This window comes from Poecile atricapillus, chromosome 2, assembly GCF_030490865.1.
Source record: "Poecile atricapillus isolate bPoeAtr1 chromosome 2, bPoeAtr1.hap1, whole genome shotgun sequence".
NCBI classification, from domain to species: domain Eukaryota; kingdom Metazoa; phylum Chordata; class Aves; order Passeriformes; family Paridae; genus Poecile; species Poecile atricapillus.
Window position 1 is genome coordinate 122,479,429 of NC_081250.1, and position 20,853 is coordinate 122,500,281.

The window sequence follows — 20,853 nt, forward strand, 5'->3', positions numbered from 1 at the left end:
ACGTATCTTCCTTTAGAAACTGCAGTTGTCATAGTAAATAAATTCTGTTTATGTAGAAGTTTATAATCTTGTACAAAAGGTCCATTATGAAAAATTGTCCATTATTTGAACTTTTGTAAACCACCTATACTTTGTATTAAGTATGTAATGGTAGAATTTAAGGTAAGTTTTCTGAAGAATATAAAACTATCTCTTCCCTGATAATGTCTGCTCTAATCATGGAATGTATGTCTTCCTAATAATACATTGAATTTGAAAAACAATTATATGATGTTCTCTTATGTCTGAATGCATAATAAATATAATTGACTTACAGAATAATAATTTGTGTTTAGTTAGGCATGTATTCATCACTGAATCGTTCACTTGTAGGTAGGCCTAAAATCATCTGTGCTATTAAGTCCATTGTGGAGATCACTTTAGTTTTAGGTTGTTAATTTTAAAATTTGTCGTTAACCTGCATGCTATTTGGTTATGTTATGTACAAAGGGTTTTTTTCAGTTGACTTGAGAGGTAAAATTGATTTTGAAATTCCCTTATTTTGTGTGATAACATTACAAAAAGTTTTGTTAATTCACCCAATATCAATCTGATGTTTTTGCTTATAAGAAGTTCTGCCACGAAAACAAAAATTTAACAGAGTTGGAGGACTGTTTCTGTGATACAACATGCTAAAGTTAGAAGCTGTTAACTTTAACAAGTTTAAGTTAACAAGTTAAAGTTAGAAGTTTTGTCTTCACTTGTAAAGTGATATGGTTTTATGGAAGTTTGAGACTGCAGTTTTTGTCTAACGAACCTTTAAATCAGATTTTATTTTTACCAGCTGGTTGCATATTTGCAAAACTAAGCCAAACTGAATATTTAAAAAATGTCAACCAACTTTGAAAATTTATGATGAAAGGATGTTCCTACCTTAAATTTCAGTAACCAGAAAGGGAATGAATCTGGCATTATGCAACGCTGTGGTTCTCCAGTTCTGGTGCTGAAAATCATTTGTATAGCCTTAAGAGATGAAAAAAAAATGGTGATCTTCTCTGTGCCACTTGTTATCCGTGGTTTATTTCTAGATTAAAAAAAAAATAAATTTTGGCAGAATTATAACCCTTGAAGTGTGAAAAATGTGCATGTTATTTTAATCTGAAATTTTGTTGGATTTTTCATTTATTTGAGTTTTTAAAACTTTTTTGTCCTTTCTTTTACTAAGTCTAGCACAGATCCTGCACTAGGTTGGGTTTTATCAATGCCTGGAAGTGCCTGGCTCATTCTGCTGTATATTGAGCGAGTTTCAGTTCATACTTTCCTGATTTTGGACAAGGTGATCCTACATGCACAATTGCTTTAACAAATACAGTATTTTCCCCCTGCTTTCACAGTTTTTGGGAGACACAGCTGCTGTCCACATTTGGAAGTGTTGCGCAGAGCTGGAACTACTGTGTTGCCACTGTCCTGAGTTAAGAGTTCATTTATGGGGACAAGTAAGCTTGTGCCCCCATAATAATTTGAATTATTTTATGAGGTAATAGTTTATCTTCTTATGGTTTTATTTTTTTTTTAAATGGAACCTAAAATCATACCTAGCTAGAGTAAAAAATGTTTAACATGATTATTGAAATAAGACTATGTGTGTGCATGACATTGTTAGAATGGAAGTCTTCAATATGCAAGTACGCTTGCTACCAGTAAATTTTGTTTTATTTCATCCTGTCACACTGGGAGTGAGTGTTGAAAGACGAACGGGCAAGTGTTGCTCAGCCAGAGGGGAGAAGCACGTCATCCAGCCCCCAGAATAGCATCGGCAGTAAATACGGTCATGCTGTTCCTCCCCGAGATAGACCCAGATCACATTCGTAGCACCCACCGGCTCTGCTGCTTACCAGACGTTCAGGCCTTTGATGAAACATTTACAAATGCAGCTGCGGTTCAGAGGCATCTTCTGCCAGCGCCCAAGTAGCTGACATCAAGAGAACGGGAGGAAACGGGATCACAAGCCACGGAGTTCAAACAAAACACAGTTTAGGGGGAATACAAATTTAATCATGGTATTAAAACACTGCTCTAAGATATGAACCCATACTTACTAGACTCCTGTTTAATGTTTTCCAGTGACTTAGAACTGCTAAAGCATGAAGCTTTCGTAGAGGAGGAAAGGTAAACTCAAAAATAGCTCTTTGTTCGACTGTCTTGGGTCACACACAAAGTCAAAACTGGAATTAAAAGAAAGTGAAATTAGAGAGAAGCTGAGATTATTTTTTTTTTTTCCAGTTTCAGTTATTCCTCACTTTGTGCAATATATTGAAATGAGCTAAGATAGCCCTGAAGGTCTGTGACAGTGGCCTATCTAGCACGTTAGAGGAGAAATTTTAATTATTCAAGGCCGAGAATTAAACCCTGTCAATTTCGTCATCTTGAAAAAATAGATTATCCTCCTGGGCCAGAAGAATATTCTTACTTCCTTGTGCCAAAGCTCTGTTCCTATTGACTCAATATAACTTCTGTGCTTTTATAATGTTTGTATTTTGCTCTGAGGGCCGTAACATACAGGTTCAACTTCTGCCTCTGTGCTCTGCCCGATGGACTTGACAGGACCTACAGGAATTAAGCCAAGGCACTGCGTCTTCCTCCACCCCCCACCACTTTGCACGTCTCTGTAAAATTTGAAAAGCTCGTTTCAGCTTCTGCAGCTTCTCTCCTCTGGCTTTGCCCCCGCACCGGTGCATTAGCTCGGGTGTTAGTGGAGAGGGTTTGTTATTTCAGACACATACCATCGCCTGCTGCCCTCACTTCTCCCCTGAGCTCGCACAGGGCACAGAGACAACTTCATACTTTCATTTGTATCAGTTACACACACGGGATTTAAATTCATCCCCTCTCTCTATATAGTGCTTTTTTTTTTTTTTCCTTCCCCCCAGATAACTCAGTAAATGCTAAATAGCAAGTGTTCCTGCCTTCAGCAGGCACTGCTATCCTACCTCTGTTTCTCTTAAGAAAATCTCATTGGGATTTCTTTAAATGTGATAGGGGAAGTGTGTTTTCAGAGCAGTAGCTCTGGTATTTGTTCTCTATTTGTGAGTGACGTTATGCAGTTGAGAAAAAATCATGCCAGCATGTTTCAGTCAGTGCCAAAAGAACATAGACAGTGATTCAGTGCCCAGATCTATTGCTGCCCAAAACTGTATCTTGTCCTATTTTCACTTTCACAAATCAGGGTCTTGCTTATTGAGAGGAGTTAGGTGGATGTTATGTTTGCATATATTTGATAGTGAATTTAATCAGCTGTTTTATAGTCTGCTGTTCTTTGATTTCAAGCAATAAGAATTAATTTGTTTTCAAAATTCAGTAAATACACAGTAAATTGATGTATCATAATTGACCACTACAATTTCCTTGTTGTTTCTGCCATACTATAATTTTAAAAGACAATGCAATAGTGATGCATAAATTATGTGCTTTAGATTGGGGGCAAAAAAGTCTTAGCAAGAGCAAATATTGTACCCACACCCATAGTTCCCACCCCACCATGAGCACTTGTGAGCTGGGTTGCCCAGATGGGAATCATGATTTTCCTGTGGTGGTGTTGAGCCCGTGGTGGCCCAGGACAGCACAGCCTCCATCCCTGCTACTCTGCTGGTGCAGGGTGCTCTGGGACAGATGATGACCTAAGCTTCTCAAAACACCTTTTTTTTTTTTACTTCTATCTGTCACAGATGGCTGACTATCTCATGAAGTGAGATTTCAAGGAGTCTAATTGAAACATTTGGCCTGTTACTGTTTTAGTTTTAGTCCAGCTTGCACAAACGTAATGAGCAAACAGCAAGAACTAAGGCTGAAGAAACAAGAATTTCCTTATTTAAATAAGTGCTGTATTTCTATGTTGTTCCAGTGATTAATGTTGTTAAAACAAATGGATCTTCCTTAGTGGCCCCTATTTTTTTGTCCATAACAAGGTGTGGAAGTACATGATTATGCTTTAAAGCATCTTAAAGCTATTTTTCAGAGCAGTTTGCTGGAAAAAGATTAAATGTTTAAACTTATTTACAAATTAAGATGTCAAAGTGTTCATGTTTCCAAGAGAGAGTAACAATTACTTTAGAAATTTTTGGAAATTACTAAACTTTGGATTTGTTTCAGGGATGGAAAGCACAGGAATTCTATACTTTTCCAGGAAAGATTTTTAAAACTGTTTTCCAGTCAAAGAAAACAGCACATGAGACTTCAAAGGACATTTTATGAAACTGTATTTAACTCCTTAGATTTTCTTAAGGCTTTCTCTGTTCAGGTGTCAACTGGATATTTATATTTTGCAGTGTGATTGTAATAGAATTTGCACTGGCCTAAGAGCTGGTACAGGACCCACTGAAGTCAGTACAAATCACCCCTCTAACTTTGGTGGATTTGTTTCAGCATCTGTCCAATCTATTTTACAAGGTCAAAGTTGTGCACTCTGGCTTTGGCCACAGGCAGTAGCTGGAAGGTATTATTTCCTACATTCATTGTTTGTGTTGTGGTAATATGTGAATTTTAATGGGCAACCAAAAGCCAGTGTGCCAGATAATGCTGTGAAAACAAAATGTCATCACTGTTAGATTAAAACCAGTACAAAAATCAACACCTGGATGTTATTATGCAGAGGTACAGCGTTTTCACTGTTGTGGGTTACTTGTCTAAGTTAATGTGAGGGAAGATGAAGCATGTGAAGTGATGATACAGAATTGTTCCTAAAAGCTTGGTAATGATCCAGGTTTGTGAGCCAGCATATTATATATGTGCACAGAGACAACAAACATGGGCGAGTACAAAAAAAGTTTTAAATATTTTGAATTTGGCTGATATGTTAGATTTTATAGTAAAGATGCTGTTTATATAAAAGCTTGAGGAGGGATAGACTGAATAAAGCTTTAATGTTAATATCTGGATTTTAAGGTTTACAGCTAAGTAACTGCACTTTTTTCCCCTTATGAAAATATATTAAATCTCTTTCTGTGTGTGCATTAAAAGCCTATATTTAAATTATAAATTTATATAAAATATATTTAAGTGATATTAAAAGCCTATATATTTCAGGAAAATTCATTCCAATCATTGAAACTGTTGAGATTTATATATCATTAGAAGTAATATTTTTGTTACATCAGAATTATTAATAACTATTTTGAAATAGGCTTACTAGAAAACTTCTAAGATTTTTATATAAAGATTATTTATTAATCAGTATTTCTGAAGTATCTACATATGAAACACCTGCATGGAACAGGAATACTATAGCATTTAAGGAAAATTTAGCAAAATTTTGTGGTGAAATCCCTTAAGAAAACCTGGTATGATATGTTAACTAACTTTGAAAGTGACTAGATAAATTCTATTCTAAGTTGATTTTGTTGGATGTAAAATGGTAACTGACTAATTATATTTCCTGAGAACATGAATCAGCTATCTTAGAATTGCCATCGCTCCATGGTTTTATATGCAGTTAAATTAGGGCACAGATAGCCTCAGCTGTGACTATCAACACATAATGCTGCTCTCACTCTTTCTACATATCTATTTTTTCAGTCATGCTAAAGAGAGCTCTTGTGAGTTCTTGTGTCTGTATTGTCTCAGCTGTGTACCTGAGTTCAATGCTGTGTTGTTTTGACTCATATCATCAACAGTAAAGCAGCATCTGCCAGTGGAATTTAGTCAATAACCATTGATGACAGAAGGTCCAGAACAGAACTTGTCTTACTTTCCTGAGTATTAACTCCTGCAACACTGTCAGTTAAGCCAGTTCTGCACTTGGAACTGAACCAATGCATCTGTTAATGATTCGTACACAGAATCCAGCTAATTTTCAGCTATAATAGCCCTGGCTGCATAGAAAAAAAGAGAAAGAACAGATATTTTTTTTTTTTTTTGTCCCTCTAGTCTAATAAATGTGGGTTTCAGTATTCACAATGAATTGATATGATAAGAAAAAAATATTTTTAAATAGTTTATTAAAAAGTTTAATAATAATACATAATAAATAAATAGTTTAATAAAAATAAGTTTTTAAATAGTATTTTAAACTTGCATCAATTAGTTTAATGACACATCTGACCTATGTGTTTCTTATTAGTAATATGGAGTGAAAGGTGAAGTACAGAAGAAAACTGATTACCAGAATACTGATTTCTCGGTCTTTGACCCAGTTTATTAACTGTTTATCAAAACGTTATTTTTGGCATTAGCTGTAAATGTTATTTTTTTTCCATGATGTAAAAACATGTGCATTAAAAAAACTTGTAGAGGGGCGTGCATATTTATATATATTTTTGTAAACGTGTATAGGATGCTAAAAATAGCCCAAGGGAGGCCCTGTAGAGAAACAGGGCAAAAACATCAGTGTGGTAGAAAAAAGCGATTTATCACACAGAGCTAGGGGTCAGCTTGAAGCCACAAGATGCCGGTCAGATTTGCATTTGTGCCGCTTGTGTATTCATGGCACTTACACATTCAACACGCCTTTAAAGAGACTTTTATTTCAGTTGTGTAAAGCCTCGTGAAAATGCTTGTGGATCAAGGTGTTCCAGGATGTGATGAGCTTTTTCATAATCTGGCCCTTTCGCTTGCTTTTCTGTGGGTATGAGAAGGTAGAGGGGCAAACACGGGTGGATGGGTAGGTGCTCGTCCTGGAGAGAGGAATCGTCCCTTCTCTGGAAGAAGACAGGTCCTATGCACCGTGTTCTGGAAAAGGGAGGCCTCGTGTGGTCAGGGCTGGGAACAGCCCAGTCGGGCTGGAGGGATCGCAGCCGCAGGCGCTCCCTTCTTCAGCTGAACCAGGACTATAAACGTGGCCACCGGGGTGTATTTGTCACAGGATCATGGAATGGCATAGGGTGGAAGGGACATTAAAGATCATCCCCTTCCGACACCCCATGCCATGGGCAGGGACACCTTCCACTAGACCAGGCTGCTCAGAGCCACTTCCAGCCTGGCCTTAAACATTTCTCGGGATGGGGAGTCCACAGCTTCTCTAGGCAAACCTGTTCCAGTGCCTCACTACCGTCACAGTAAAGAATCTCGTCCTCGTATCTAATCTAAACCATCTGTCTTTCAGTCTGAAGCCATTCCCCTTTGTCCTGTCACTACATGCCCTTGTAGAAAGACTCTCTTAGTCTTTCCTGTAGGCTCCCTTCAGGTACTGAAGGCCACAATATGCTAACCTGTAAACCTTCTTTTCTCCAGGGTGAGCAATGCCAATCCTCCTAGCCTTTCCTCACAGGAGAAGTGCTCCATCCCACTAATCATCTGGTCCTCTGGACCTGCTCCAGCAAGTCAGTGTCCGTCCTGTATTTCATAACAATATGGATGACTAGGTTAGGGAGAAAGAAAGAAACACGTGTATATGGTTGCGCTTGGTCTGTCTGAACAAGTCTGAAGAAGGAAATACTGTTCTCACCGGTCCTTCTTTCTTTATTGTGTTATAAGATAGATACATTTCCTTGCCTTTCTGGGTATCAAAACCAGGCAACAAAATGTAATTCAAACACAGAAGTCCATGTGTGATATTAGATTCATTAGCTGTACCAAGAGAAACGGAGTAGTGGTCTATGTGGTAATTGACAAAATGACAACATTTTGATTTAAAGGCAAAATTAAGGGAAAAATGCGAAACAGAAACCTGAAAGAGTGGCTAGTTCATGTAAATTTAAAAATACAGTTGAGTTACTGTAAGATCTAGCTGTGAGGAACAGCTGTACAACAGCCTATGCAGGGAATTTCGAGAATATCAATGTATTGGTGAGTCACAGGTTAAAGCCCTTGTGCATGAGAGGATATTCCAGCACTCCTACCTTAGACATGTTTCTTAAAGAGAAGTAAATCCAGCCATAATGCCATCAAGTGAATTCTTCTTGTCAGTTCTAAGCACATTCTCCAGCTTTTTGAAGAATAACAATTAAATTAAGTTCTCCCAAATGTGGGATTTTCCATCAGTAACCCTGATTGCTATCAGCTGGGATTTGTGAGAAGCCTCTCATCATGCATGACCTTCTGAAGAGATTATTTTGGTTTGTTACTCTAGCAGGGGGTGGTCTCTGAGGAAGGCGTGGGGCTGCTCTTGTGCCCACTCTCATGACCAATACAGGGCTGGAAGCTGGCTTTTTGTTTCTTTCCTTTTTATTTATAAGGTTTGTCCATTACCTTGTCTCAGTGACTTAAATCCATTCCCTTGCTTAACATTAGTCAAAATTTCCCTTAAATGTTCTTGTTATTGGGATACAGCTCTCAACGTACTAGGTTCAGGTCTTCAAGATACTGATCCTGGGGTTCATCTGTTATATAGAAATGGCATGTGGGACTCAGTTAACAGGCTTACCTGAGGCAGTCACCTTTACTGGGAATTGAGCATTCAGAATGAAGAGAATACTCTGTAATCTCACTGATTTTTTTTTACTTTGCTAGAATCTGCCTGATGTTGCTGATAGCATCTAATGTTCTATCAGCAATCACATCTTCTAAGCTATGTCCGGTGTAAGATACAGAGGAGGCATTTCCTGATGATGTAAGCCATTGTTAGTTATCAAATGCTTTTCAGAAAGGACCTTGCTTCACATGGGGAAAATGAAAAAAACCCTGCAAAACTGTTAGATTTTCTAATTTTGTCTAGAAAAAAATAATAATTAAGAAACTTTCTCTCTTGAGATTGAAAGAACACATCTGGAGGCAAAAGAAGTTAATCAAAAGCTTTGTTCCTTTTTGCTATGCAATATAGGATCGTTTTGCTATAGAAGATCTATGCCCACAGGGTCCAAATCAGGACGACTTATGGTAATTTTATTTATTTTTTTTATTTTTTTTTTAAATTTCTTTTTTTTTTTGTCCCAAGCTCGTGTTGCCGATGTCTCTGGAATCCATACTGGAAGCACTGCTTAAAAAAAAAACCAACAACAACAAAAAAAAAAAAAACAACGAAACAAATAAATATATAAGGCGAAATCCTGCCATGTGACCTTCTCTACTGGCGCATCCATCTTCCTGCGCTTCCTTAGGGGATGCTGCAGACGGCTTTGCCGGCGGTTTCCCTTTCGGAAGGGCTGTCCTCCGAGCAGTGAGGGTGGGGGGAAGGCGGGGGTGTCCCCCGCATCCCCCGGGCATCCCCTTCGGGTAATTTCCAAGAGCGGATCGGCGCTCCGCGCTGCCTCCTGCCCCGCCCGGCGCCGCGGGCCGGGCCGGGCCGGGCATGGCGCCGCTGGTGCTGTACCACTGGACGCAGTCCTTCTCCTCGCAGAAGGTGAGGGGTGGGCGGGGACGCGGGGCCCCGGATCGCAGTGCCCACAGCCCCTGCGCACCCGCGGCGGCATCGGGGCGGGAGGGATGGAGGATGGAGGAAGGAGGGATAGAGGATGGAAGGATGGAGGGATGGAGGAAGGAGGGATGGAGGATGGAGGGATGGAAGGATGGAGGATGGAGGGATGGAGGATGGAGGATGGAGGGGCGCGGCCGTGGGTGAGCCGAGGCGGGGCGGGCAGAGCGGCCAGGCAGGGATGCTGCCCGGGTGACCCTGGCGGTGCCGTTCCAGGTGCGGCTGGCAATAGCCGAGAAGGCGCTGAAGTGCGAGGAGCACGATGTGAACCTGCCGCTGAGCGAGCACAACGAGCCGTGGTTCATGCGCCTGAGCTCCTCTGGAGAGGTACCCGTCCTGATCCATGGGGAAAACATCATTTGTGAGGCAACGCAGATTATTGACTACCTTGAGGCGACGTTTGTAGATGGTAATCCCACAGGCATTTCAGAATGTGGTTCTTCCCCTTATCCTGTAGCCACAGCAGTGCTGGGGGCATCTCTGTGTTGCTGCAGGACTCTTCGTTCAGGGCAGAAAATGTTTATAGTCTTACAAGTAAGCATGCTCTCCTAATAGTTAACAGTTTGGGTTGAAAACCTATCCCTCTAAAATGAACTGAAGGCTTTCTGGCACCTTCATGAGTAAACCTTTGTAAGTAAAACCTACCACCATCCTCCTCAGCCCTTCAGGAAAGATGGAGAGGCCAGGAATGGCAGCAGCACTGTGCTGCACTGACCCTGGTGTGACACTGCCATGAAAAATAGCATGCTGAACAGTGCTGCATGACTGCCTTTGTAGAACAGGTCCAGGTTGTCTGTGAGATAAGAAGCATGCTTATTTTCAGAATAATTTTCTGTACAACAATGGAAGTAGAATAAGCAAATTATTTTTGGAGCCAAAATAGAAGGAAGAGGTAAATGAGCCGGAAGAGAAGCCTTAGAAGTGATCACGTGCATGGTTTTAAAGTCCTTTGTGCCTGTACTGTCTAAAACAAACAAACAAAAAAATAATAAAAAAAAAGCCTGCCTCAATTTGTGAAGGAAATGCAGAGCTGCATTTTGTATAGGTGTGAAGATGACAGCATTTTGTATTTCAGAGATTTCGTGATGTGATTTCTGAGGCATGAAGAAAACTTCATTGTTGAATGAACATAATTTGTGCTGTCTTTTAATCAAAAAATGAGTTGGGTAGGTAGGTAGATCAAGGGCAGGGTAAAACTCATTGATGTGCAGGAGTACTTCCAATGATGCATAGGATTCCTATACTGTAATGTTTATATCATTGCAGGAGCAGTAACGTTTCAGCCATAATCATTCCCTGGAATCTCAGCTGGGCCCAACTGCGAAAGCATTTTAGGGTTATATAGTCATAGTCACCCATTCCTAGATGCATGTTAACAGAGCTGAGTGTGGTTTTCTGATTTGAAAGCCTCTTAAATATGTGGTTTTTTGGGTTGCTGCATAGGAATTATAAAATATCTTAAAATTAACTAAAAATATGCATTTCTCTGATCTGCAATCATACCTTTGAGTTATGCTGGGGAACAAGGGAAGCTTTCTTGCCTGTGGCTGTGTCACCTGTCCCAGATGGATGTAGCTGAATGAACTTAGGTCAATTAGATGATTCTTCTTCTCTTAGCTTTATTTTTAACTTTGTTTTGCAGAGGAAGTACCAAGATTAATGCCAGAAGAAGGGAGCATGTATTATCCAAGGGTGCAACACTACAGAGAGCTTTTAGACTCCTTGCCTATGGATGCCTACACACATGGCTGCATCCTGCACCCTGAGTTAACAGTGGACTCCATGATTCCAGCCTATGCTACCAGCAGAATCCGTAGTATGTACTGGTGTAGCTCTGAATGTCTGTAACTTAGTAGGTTGCTGCATTACATTCATCTTCTTTCTCAAGTCCACCTTAAACACAAAATACTGAGCACAGTTTTTGAATTTTAGTTGCAGTGCTTGATGATTTGTGTATATACTTTTTATTGATTATGTATTCTGTTGTGATTTGAAAATGGGAAAAAGGAAGTATTGTTTCTGAGGTGTCTTTGGAGATAATTTTTGTACCATGGCAATCTTTTAATTGATTCCTTTATGTTTCCTTCTATGTGTTACAAAAGAACTAAGTAGTGCTAGGACAAGTATCAGCTCCTGACAGCACAGCTGGATGATGATTTCCTATTTACAGTTACATTCTGAGATCTCTGATTTTTTTCTCAATATCAGTGGTTTATATTGCGTTGAATTTTTTTTGTATGATGTTTTAGAGTGCTCTGTAGAATGAAGTCAAATACTACAGAGTCTTTGAAATGTGATACAACTATACTATTAGCAAGTCTATGATATCATAAAAGGTGATATTGTGTTAGTTTGAGAAATCAAATTTCCAACAAAATGTCTTATTCTTCTCCGTAGAATTTTTGGTGAGTGCTCTTACTAGTCACACTCTTATGTTGTCAGAAGTGAAGGCAGGCAGTTAATTTTCCATATAGTTGCATGACTGATGTTACTGAAGTAACAGAGAATTGTTGGATCATAGACCATAGGATGGCCTAGGTTAGAAGGGACCTTAAAGATCATCTAGTTTCAATGTCCCTACCTACAGCAGGAACACTTTCCACTAGACCAGGCTGTTCCAAGTCCCATCCAGCCTGGCCTTGGACACTTCCAGGGATAGGGAGTCCACAGCTTCTCTGGGAAATCTGTTCCAGTGCCTCACCTCCCTGACAAGAAAGCATTTCTTCTTCATAGCTAACCTAAATCTACATCCTTCAGTTTAAAGCCACTCCCCTTTGTCCAAGAGCACAAATTACTCTGTTTCATTAGTGCGTTGTCTAGGTTGGTGGTTTTGTTGCTTTTAGTTTTCCCAAATGTGGATGCTAACTGTTTATTGAACAATTGTGCTTTACTCATAGGCATTATGGATAGTTTTTCTGTTTTCACATGGTAGTAATCAGTGCTTTTATTACAGTTCAGTTTACAACATTGTCTCCTGCTTTTCTTGCTGTATGCATTCTTCTGCTCTAGCTTCTAGTTGGTATAAATTGTTCATTTAAAACATTGTTTGCACATGTTCATACTGGTAGAGCTGACATTATTGCTCATCTAAACTGGGATGTTTTATTATCTTTTTAGGCTTAAAGCATAGCCTACATTTTTTTTATTTGAAGCTTTGAAAAGCCTGTGGATGTTCCTTAACAATTCTTTTGCATGTTCAAACTTCTCCTGGATGGTTTTGTTTTCAGCTTGAAATACTTTTCTTTTTCAGCCTGCTAGATATAATAAGGCATGAGCCAGTTGTGTATTATATTTATGCATACCAAATCTAAGTAAGTAATTAATTGCATATATAAGATTTTTGTTATATGAGTATATTCTTCAATTTCTTCATATTGAAGGATGACTTCTACAGTCATGTTGAAATGAATATGTAAAAAAGTGAGTTTTATTTTCTCTAGAAAGAACTTTTATCAGTTTAATTTGCCAGACTTAATTGTAACTAAACTTTATTATCAAGTACAAGTGAGAGATGATTCATACTCTATAATTATTCTTTTGTTCTCAGTTTGTGATTATAAATACTTATTTTTAGAAGATTTATAAATCACAGTCTTTTAGTATTCTAGGTTTATAAGTATGGCATTTTCAAGCAAAGCCCCTTTTTAAGGAAAAGGCTATACACGTGTAGTAAAAATCAGTAAAATAAACTTTTCACATAATTATTTCTTTAAATCATGTAATGAATGTTTTTCTAGGACATGCACACAGATCTTAAAGAGAATTTCTAAAAGAATCACAGATTTTAGCATCACATTTTAGCTAAATTAAAGCACCTTGGCTCCATATTCAGTGGCATTTAGGCTTTTGCTGTAAAGCGATGCTTATGACATACAGTGACAAAAAAATCCCAGTGTGGGCCTACCAGCACTTTCACATTGCAAGCTGATGAGCTGAAGGTGTGATGGGTCAATTTAAAAAGCATTTAAGTTTTCCAAAATGTGATGTATTTAAATCCTAACCTGGTGCAGATGCTGTATTGAAGCAGCACTTCCAATTTCTTTGGTATGATATTTGTACACAGGTGATTGATCAGTTCCTGTGGATTGCATTATGAGTATGTTTGAATATCTAATATTTGTCATTCCTTTTAATTTTTTTTTTTTTTTAATCAGGCCAAATAAGTAACACAGAATCAGAGTTGAAGAAACTTGCAGAAGAAAATCCAGACCTTCAAGATGCCTATATAGCAAAACAGAAGCGCCTTAAGGTAAGAAACCCCTTTACATGGGCCCCTTTATTATGATCTTGTTAGTGTTAGATTTTTTTGGTCACAATATAAACATTTGTTTCACCTGTCATTACCACTAATGTCATGCAGTGATTTAACCTTTCAAGTTATAAAACAGTCTGTCTTCAGATCAGCTACACACTTCAAGTGTGTGCTGAAGTACTGGACAGGTCCCACTGACTTCTAAGTGCACATCAGTGTGGATGTTGGACTGTTGAGCACCCTGCAGGGGTAGGTAAACCTTAATATCTGGCATCTCTAAAAGTTTCTTCTGTTTTCTGAATTGTCACCAGTATCCCTGTAGTATCCAGCTGAGTATGTGGAGAAAATAATCACATTTTATGAATAAACACTCTAGTATCCTAACTATAAGCTTCTCTGATAAAAGTATAAACTCTGTATGATGATTTAAACACTGAATATGTTTCAATAATAAACTGTATATTTATTTAATAAACTGTATGTCTATTTAGTCTAAACTGCTGGATCATGATAATATAAAATACCTAAAGAAAATACTGGATGAACTAGAAAAAGTTTTGGATCAGGTTGAGACTGAATTACAGCGGCGAAATGAGGAAACACCAGGTAAGGATTTTTTCTTGCTAAATCCTGTTAATATTTCTGTTTGAAGATATTGAGTAAACTTGTTGAGAGCACCATTATAAAACAATTTTTAATGTGTCAGATTTAATACTTTTAGTATATGTTGATCTATACATCACAGAAGGGATCGATACTGTTTTAAATACTAACTTACTTTTACTCTTCCAGTCAGTGAGTTCTCAGTGTCTCATGAAAGTGCTTGATCAAATTTTCAGCAAAATGAGTATAATTAGCTGCACAATGTTGTAGTATTTTTATCAATAAAATCAGAAAAAAAATAACTACAGAATGCTGATGTTATAGGTGTAGGCTTCAGTTCACTATAATGATCACAACCTTAATGTTTAACACAGGTTTATTTTAATCTTGTGCAGATACTGTGTTGATATTTGTGGTATATGCAGAATAAGCAATCTGAAAATTTGCTCTAATCATTAGGCAACCCCCTTCCCTCACCCTCTTGGAAATCAGTCCTGTTTACCTGCCTCCACCCCAATGAAAGTCAAATTTTTTACAGAATCACAGAATCATTAATGTTGAAAGAGACTTTCAAGATGATCTAGTCTGACTGTCAATCCAGCACTGTCATAACCACGCCTAAATTATGTCCTGCTGTCTGCTGCCCTGGGCAACTTTTCCCACTGCCTGACCACTCCTTCAGTGAAAAACATTTCTAATATCTAATCTGAACCTCATCTGGCACAATTTCCTCTCATGCTGTTAGAAAGGGCCCAAACACTGAGCCCTGGGGAACTCCACTAGTAACCAGCCACCAGCTAGCTGGATGTAGCTCCATTTATCACCACTCCCTGGGCCTGGACATTTTTTTACTCAGTTTTTTACTCAGTGAAGAATGTATGCACCCAAGCCAGTTTACCCAGGAGAATGCTCTGGGAGACAGGTCAAAAGCTTTACCGATGTCTAGATAATATCCACAGCCTTTCCCTCATCCAGTGAGCGGGTCACTGGTCATGGACGGAGGTCAGGTTGGCCAAACAAGACCTGCCTTTGTAAACTCATGCTGGCTGGGCCTGTTGCCCTGGTTGTCCTGCACATGCCATTTAGTGACACTCAGGATGATCTGATCCATGGTGTTTCCCAGTACCAAGGTCAGGATAACTGGTCTGTAGTTTCCTGGATCCTCCTTCTGACCCTTGTAGATGGGTATTACATTTGCTAATTTCCAGGCAATAGAGACTTCTGTGGTTAACCAGGACTGCTGGTAAATGATTGAAATAACTGGCAAGTTTTTGGCAGCTCCCTTCTTACTCTTGGGCACATCCCATCTTGACCCATAGACTTGTGGGTGTCTAACTGGTATGACAGGTCACTAATCATTTTCTTCTGGGTTGCAGAGGCTTCTCTCAGCTCCCTATCACCAACTTCCAGCTCCAGGAACTGGATATCCTGAGGGCCACGGGTTTTGGTGTTAAAGACTGAGGCAAAGAAGGCATTAAGTACTTCAGACTTTTCCTCTTCCCCCTTCATCCAGCAAAGGATTGAGACTCCTTAGCCCTCCTTTTGATGCCAATGTATTTACTGAAACTGTTTTTCTTTTCTTTAACTGCAGTGCCCAAATTAAGTTCCAGTTTGGCTTTCTTTCTAATTTTCTCCTGCATAACCTCATGACATCCTTGTAGTTACCCCCTCTCCTTCTAGAGGCGAGACACAGTCCTTTTTACCCTGAGTTCCAGCCTAAATTCCCTGTTTAACCAGGCTGGTCTTTTTCCCTGACAGCATATGGGGACAACCTGTTCCTGTACCTTTGAGAATTCCTAGTTAAATCTTGCCCATCCTTCCTGTACTATTTTGCCTATTAGGACTGACTCCCAGGGAACTCTGTCAGTCAATCTCCTAAGCAGTCCAAAGTCTGCCTGGCAGAGTTTCAAGGTGGCAATTCTGCTTGTGCCTCTCCTTACTTCACCCAGAACTGAAAATTCCACCCTTTCATGTTTGCTGTGCCCAACTTGGCCACTGACCACCACATCACCCATGAGTCCTTCTCCAGTTGAGAGTAAGTTTCCTTCCACACACTCCAGGAATCTCCTAGACTGCCTCCTCTCCACTGTGTTGTGTTTTCAGCAGGCATCTGGCAAGCTGAAGTCCCCCACAAATACAAGGGCTGGAAATTGAGAAACTTCTGCCAGCCTCCTGTAGAATGCATCATCTGCCTCTTCATGGTGGCCAGCAGGTTTGTAATACGCTCCTACAATGATATCTGCAGTGCTGACCTTCCCCCTGATCTATAGCCACAGGCACTTAACCATGTCAGCATCCCAAATTCTGTTTAAATGGGATAAGCCTTCTGCTTATTCACAGCATGGTTCAGCTTCCAGTGGTGCTAATCGGAGTCCTTCCCCTGACTTCACTGGGAACTGTGTGAAGCATCAGTCAATATCAACTGCATCTGCTCAAATCAATAACTTTTTGCATTTAGCACTATAAATAGCTGTTGTAATAATTACTGGTTACTATCACAACTGTTTGATGTTACTATCACAAAAGTTTGAACCAACAGTTGAAAATCTAGATTAAATTTCACTCAACAGTGAAAGAGGCACAGGAAATATTTTACCTCATAAAGGATGGAAGAATTTTGTTCAGCAAACTACATCTGCCGCCATTTCCAGCAGCCCCTTTCCTTTCTCTGCTAAGTAGCCTGTTCAAGGAGTCAACTGATACAGTATTGATGAGCTTATGAAAACTGCTGGGATCACAGGATTTTGTAAAACATTGGGCTATTGCCTCTCGGAATTTTTTCTGTGGTATTCCCACATTCCCCCATATATTGGAGGTTTGTGATCTGTACTTCTCCAGGTCCTGGTCAAACTCAGAGCTCCTGCTTCTCTTGCAACTGCTTGAATCCCTGATCTACTACTGCTGCCACTGCAGGCATCTTTCTTTCACACAGGATAGATTATTTGGTCTTTTCCATCATCTTGTTTAATACACTGAATGAATTCCCAGGTATTCTTTCAGCAACCTAGGATACAGAGACCTTTCTTCCAGACCTGAGAAACCAGTCGAAATGGACTGGTACCAGCTTTATGCCAAGCTGTTGCTTTTCTCTGGTGGAAAATTTGTTGGAAAGGAGATAGCAAAATTTCTCTGGTTCCAGAGGGGTGCTGCTGAGTGCTCGTGCCAGCATTTTGCCTTCTGGGAAACAGCATAGTCCTCCCTATTTGAGATCTAGGCTAGAACAGAGCACTTATGCTGGCAGCTGTGATAGCTGTGCTGGCTATCAAGTTTCATATCCTGGTTTTTAAAAGCTCTTGGTATAGTCAGTACATGTCAGCCCTTTCAGGTGGTGGTGGTTCAGATCACTGACAGCGACGTGTGACGCTGCTGGGCAGTGCCTGCTCTGAGCCACCCCAGGAGCATTCATCTCTTTCCTTTGACTGGAGAGGGTACCTGGGGTCTCCATCTGTGCTCCTGACTAGTGGTGAGCAGTGTGAATATGTCACTTCTCAAACATTCCAGTGTAAAACCCCCATGATTTGGGGTCTAAGAGACACAAAAGAGGGACAGATAGACAAATTCTGTCATCTCACTGGGCTGATATGTTTGGTGCAAGTCAGTCACCTGATTAATTTCTTTTTGACTTGAAAGCCTCCAACAAGTCAGCTGGAGTTAGTTCTTGAGTGAATGCCATAGAGCTGAGTGACACAGGCAAGATGATAAATTCTTCAGACAAGTGGTAGCTTTTCAGTAAAGCTAAACTGCCTTCCTCCTTTCCAATCCTGTTTTAATTTAATCCAGATTTGAGAAATGTAACAGGAAAATAAGTGTTTACCGTGGGTTTTAATTTATGAACCTGGAATGTGGATCTTTTTTCCTTCAAAAATGTAGGCCAGCTGCTGAGTCTAAGACTTTGCAATATTGTGCAAAGAGTGGACAGGGATTAGTAAAATGTTTATTGATTTAAGTCATATTTTAGCTGAAGTGTTGTTGGTCTTTATTAGATGGTACTTTGAAGTAGCACTAAATTAAATGTGCTTATATTCCATTAGTTCCTAATGCTTTATGTTTTATCTCTGCTTAGAAGATGGAAATCAGCCTTGGCTCTGTGGTGATTTCTTCAGTCTGGCAGATGTGTCACTTGCTGTCACATTACATCGCCTGAAGTTTCTGGGATTAGCAAGAAGAAACTGGGGAAATGGAAAGCGGCCCAACTTGGAAGCTTACTATGAGCGTGTCGTGAAGAGAAAAGCATTTCACAAAGTTTTGGGACACGTCAACAATATATTAATCTCGGCTGTCCTGCCAACAGCATTCCGTGTGGCCAAGAAAAGGGCTCCCAGGGTTCTTGGCAGCACCCTGCTGGTCGGCATGCTGGCAGGGGTGGGTTATCTTGCTTTCCTGTGTCTTCGGAAGAGATTTGCCAGCATGGTGCTATCGATTAGAACCAGGCAAAGTTATTTTTAGACCTTGTCTGTCCCTGGTGGTGAGTGGAGGGCATCTTTACCCCCCAGGAAAATATCTCCAATAAAATATAAATGTAGAAGAACAGTTATGTCTGTGAATTAGAACATTGTCACAGAGTAATCATCTCCTGCTGCTGTATAATTGGGCTGGCAATTCTGAGATATTTTTCAAAAATATGTGTTGGGGGAATGACAAAGGAAAGAAGAGACTTTCTTTTCAGCCAAGGGCCTATAACTGTGAGAGTGCTTTGTTGAAGTGATTATGGTCTCCTTTACCCAATAGCTGACATAATTAAATGCTTTTATTTAATAGCTACGCAGCAATGTGACAGCTTTTCACTGTAGATGAAATGCATTATTGGGTAGAAACCAGCATTGTTAAAATACTGAAAATAGCTCTTACTTTAAATGCTCAGAGTAAGATTTAATTGGAACATTGTGCCTGTTGTGTACAGGAGCAAGTTTCTCCGTACTGATTATTGTCTGTTGGCTTGCAGTTGGACCTTTAAGAATGTGTTAAAAAGTAATCTTGTGAAGCCACTTTTGTCATTATATGTTCATGCAGCAGTACAGGAAAAGACCTGAAACAGGTAAGAACATCAGTCATTTGTGTTCCACACAAGGGAAGTTCTCCAGAAGCATCACTGGACAACAGATATTAGAATTTTGCTGAAATACAGGTGGGAGCTAAACACCTGACACTTCTCTTTTGACAGCCTTTTGTGCCCAGCCTCAAACTCCGGCAGAATAAAATCAAACTATCTTGGTGCACATTTGCTGCTTTCTTTGGGGTGGCTTGATACAGTTGCCTCCATATGAATGTCCTGTGTACCCTTTTGTGTTTCACTCTGAGCACTGGCTATTTTTTGCACACTTCTTGGCAACATTAGCAATTGCACATGTCTCTACAAAATGCTTGCCCACAATGTGCCACAGCCAACTAGAAAACACATGCAGAGCCTTTTTGTATAAGTAATTAAAAATAGTTCACTATCTATCAGTCTGGTTAGGTAGCCTAGACTGAAGGTAAGTCAAGCTGTAATTTAGCAATCTGTTTACTTATGGATAGGGGTCGTGTTGATGGTAAGTGAAAAATACAGTAAGTTTGGAAACGATTTGTACTGATGATCTTTTGTAAAACTGCAGTCTTGTAGCATGGAAGAAAGGTGTATAAAATATTTTGATTACTTCCTACTACTCAACAGATGCTGTGAATTTTATTAGTTTTGAACTGAGCTCCCATTTCAACAAGAAATGTACATTTACCTGAAGATAGAATTTGAATAATTTTTCAGCAAAGAAAAGCATTTGGGAAGGGCTGAAAATTCTCATGACAGTTTAGTAAGACTTTTGTATGCTTGATGAATGTTTGGAAGCCTCAGAATTTTCTTTACAAGTTTTACATAGCTGCCAAGAATAAGGCATAACTTTAAGTGTTTGCCTGTCAACAATCAGTGCTAACAGGCCCAAGTACGTTTTAGGTCCAGGGCTGGTGGCTGTTGTCTCTCTGTACAATTGCATTTAAGTGTCAAGAATGTCATCTCAAGTTTGTTGGAGAGAACTAAGGCAGTTTCTGTCTGGGCACTCTCACCATCTAACACATATTAATATAAAATTATTGGATACTCCTGCTTATTATTTAATATTGTACTGGTTGTCTAGCAAAAGTAGACCAAATCTCATTACTCCTTTTCAGTAATAAGAAACATCTAACCTAGGAAAAAAAGTGCTTTTTTATTTGTCTAAAAGACAGTTTTATATAATTCTATTTATGATCCAGTGGTTTCAAGAACTTGTTGAATTAAATGTGCTCTATTTAGAAAAGCTTTATTATCTCTAGAGTGGGTTTAATCCAACAATACTATTAATATACTGGCAGCTTTAACTGATTTTGTTGTTAGTGTGTTGCAGTTCATCTGCATTTACTTGTAGCTATCAAATTCCACTAAGTTAATAAACACAAAGTAAGACCTGTAACTTAATGCTTCCTTGGCACATATTTCTGTCAGCCCACCTGTAAAATGTAATTTGACCAAGTCACAGTAAAATTAAATATATATGGCTTAGCCTTCTTTAGAATGAAGTGACCACCAGATGTCAGTGGTTCTCCAGGACTCTGCTCTGGCGTGCCTCTAAGGCAGGAAAACACTACTTTTCACAGAGAAAAAGTTTGTGATCTCAGCACAAGAGGGTTGTGAGCACTCTTGTCACACTAACGGTCTCTCCAGAGC

The 20,853-nt window shown here is 39.4% G+C and overlaps 1 protein-coding gene across 2 annotated transcripts; it reads left to right on the forward strand.

The window, feature by feature from the left end:
- Positions 1–1,616: 1,616 nt before the first annotated feature.
- Positions 1,617–20,592, forward strand: GDAP1 (ganglioside induced differentiation associated protein 1). 2 transcript variants are annotated; one of them, XM_058833503.1, is made up of 7 exons: positions 1,617–2,039; positions 8,846–9,250; positions 9,539–9,731; positions 10,965–11,138; positions 13,477–13,571; positions 14,066–14,180; positions 18,241–20,592. In XM_058833503.1, the coding sequence occupies exons 2-7, from the start codon at positions 9,200–9,202 to the stop codon at positions 18,621–18,623; spliced, it is 1,011 nt and encodes a 336-aa protein (XP_058689486.1). In that variant the 5' UTR covers positions 1,617–2,039; positions 8,846–9,199; the 3' UTR covers positions 18,624–20,592. The 2 variants fall into 2 exon arrangements, with proteins under 2 accessions (XP_058689486.1, XP_058689487.1); XM_058833504.1 differs by lacking the exons at positions 1,617–2,039; positions 8,846–9,250 and adding an exon at positions 7,016–8,787.
- Positions 20,593–20,853: the final 261 nt, after the last annotated feature.

What these genes read in the sequence shown, in the direction of transcription:
- GDAP1 (XM_058833503.1), top strand. Translation starts at nt 9,200, where the DNA reads ATGGCGCCGCTGGTGCTGTACCACTGGACGCAGTCCTTCTCCTCGCAG. An exon ending in TGAGGCGACGTTTGTAGATG is followed by an intron (nt 9,732 to 10,964) that starts GTAATCCCACAG and finishes TTTGTTTTGCAG; the next exon opens with AGGAAGTACCAAGATTAATG. An exon ending in GCGAAATGAGGAAACACCAG is followed by an intron (nt 14,181 to 18,240) that starts GTAAGGATTTTT and finishes ATCTCTGCTTAG; the next exon opens with AAGATGGAAATCAGCCTTGG.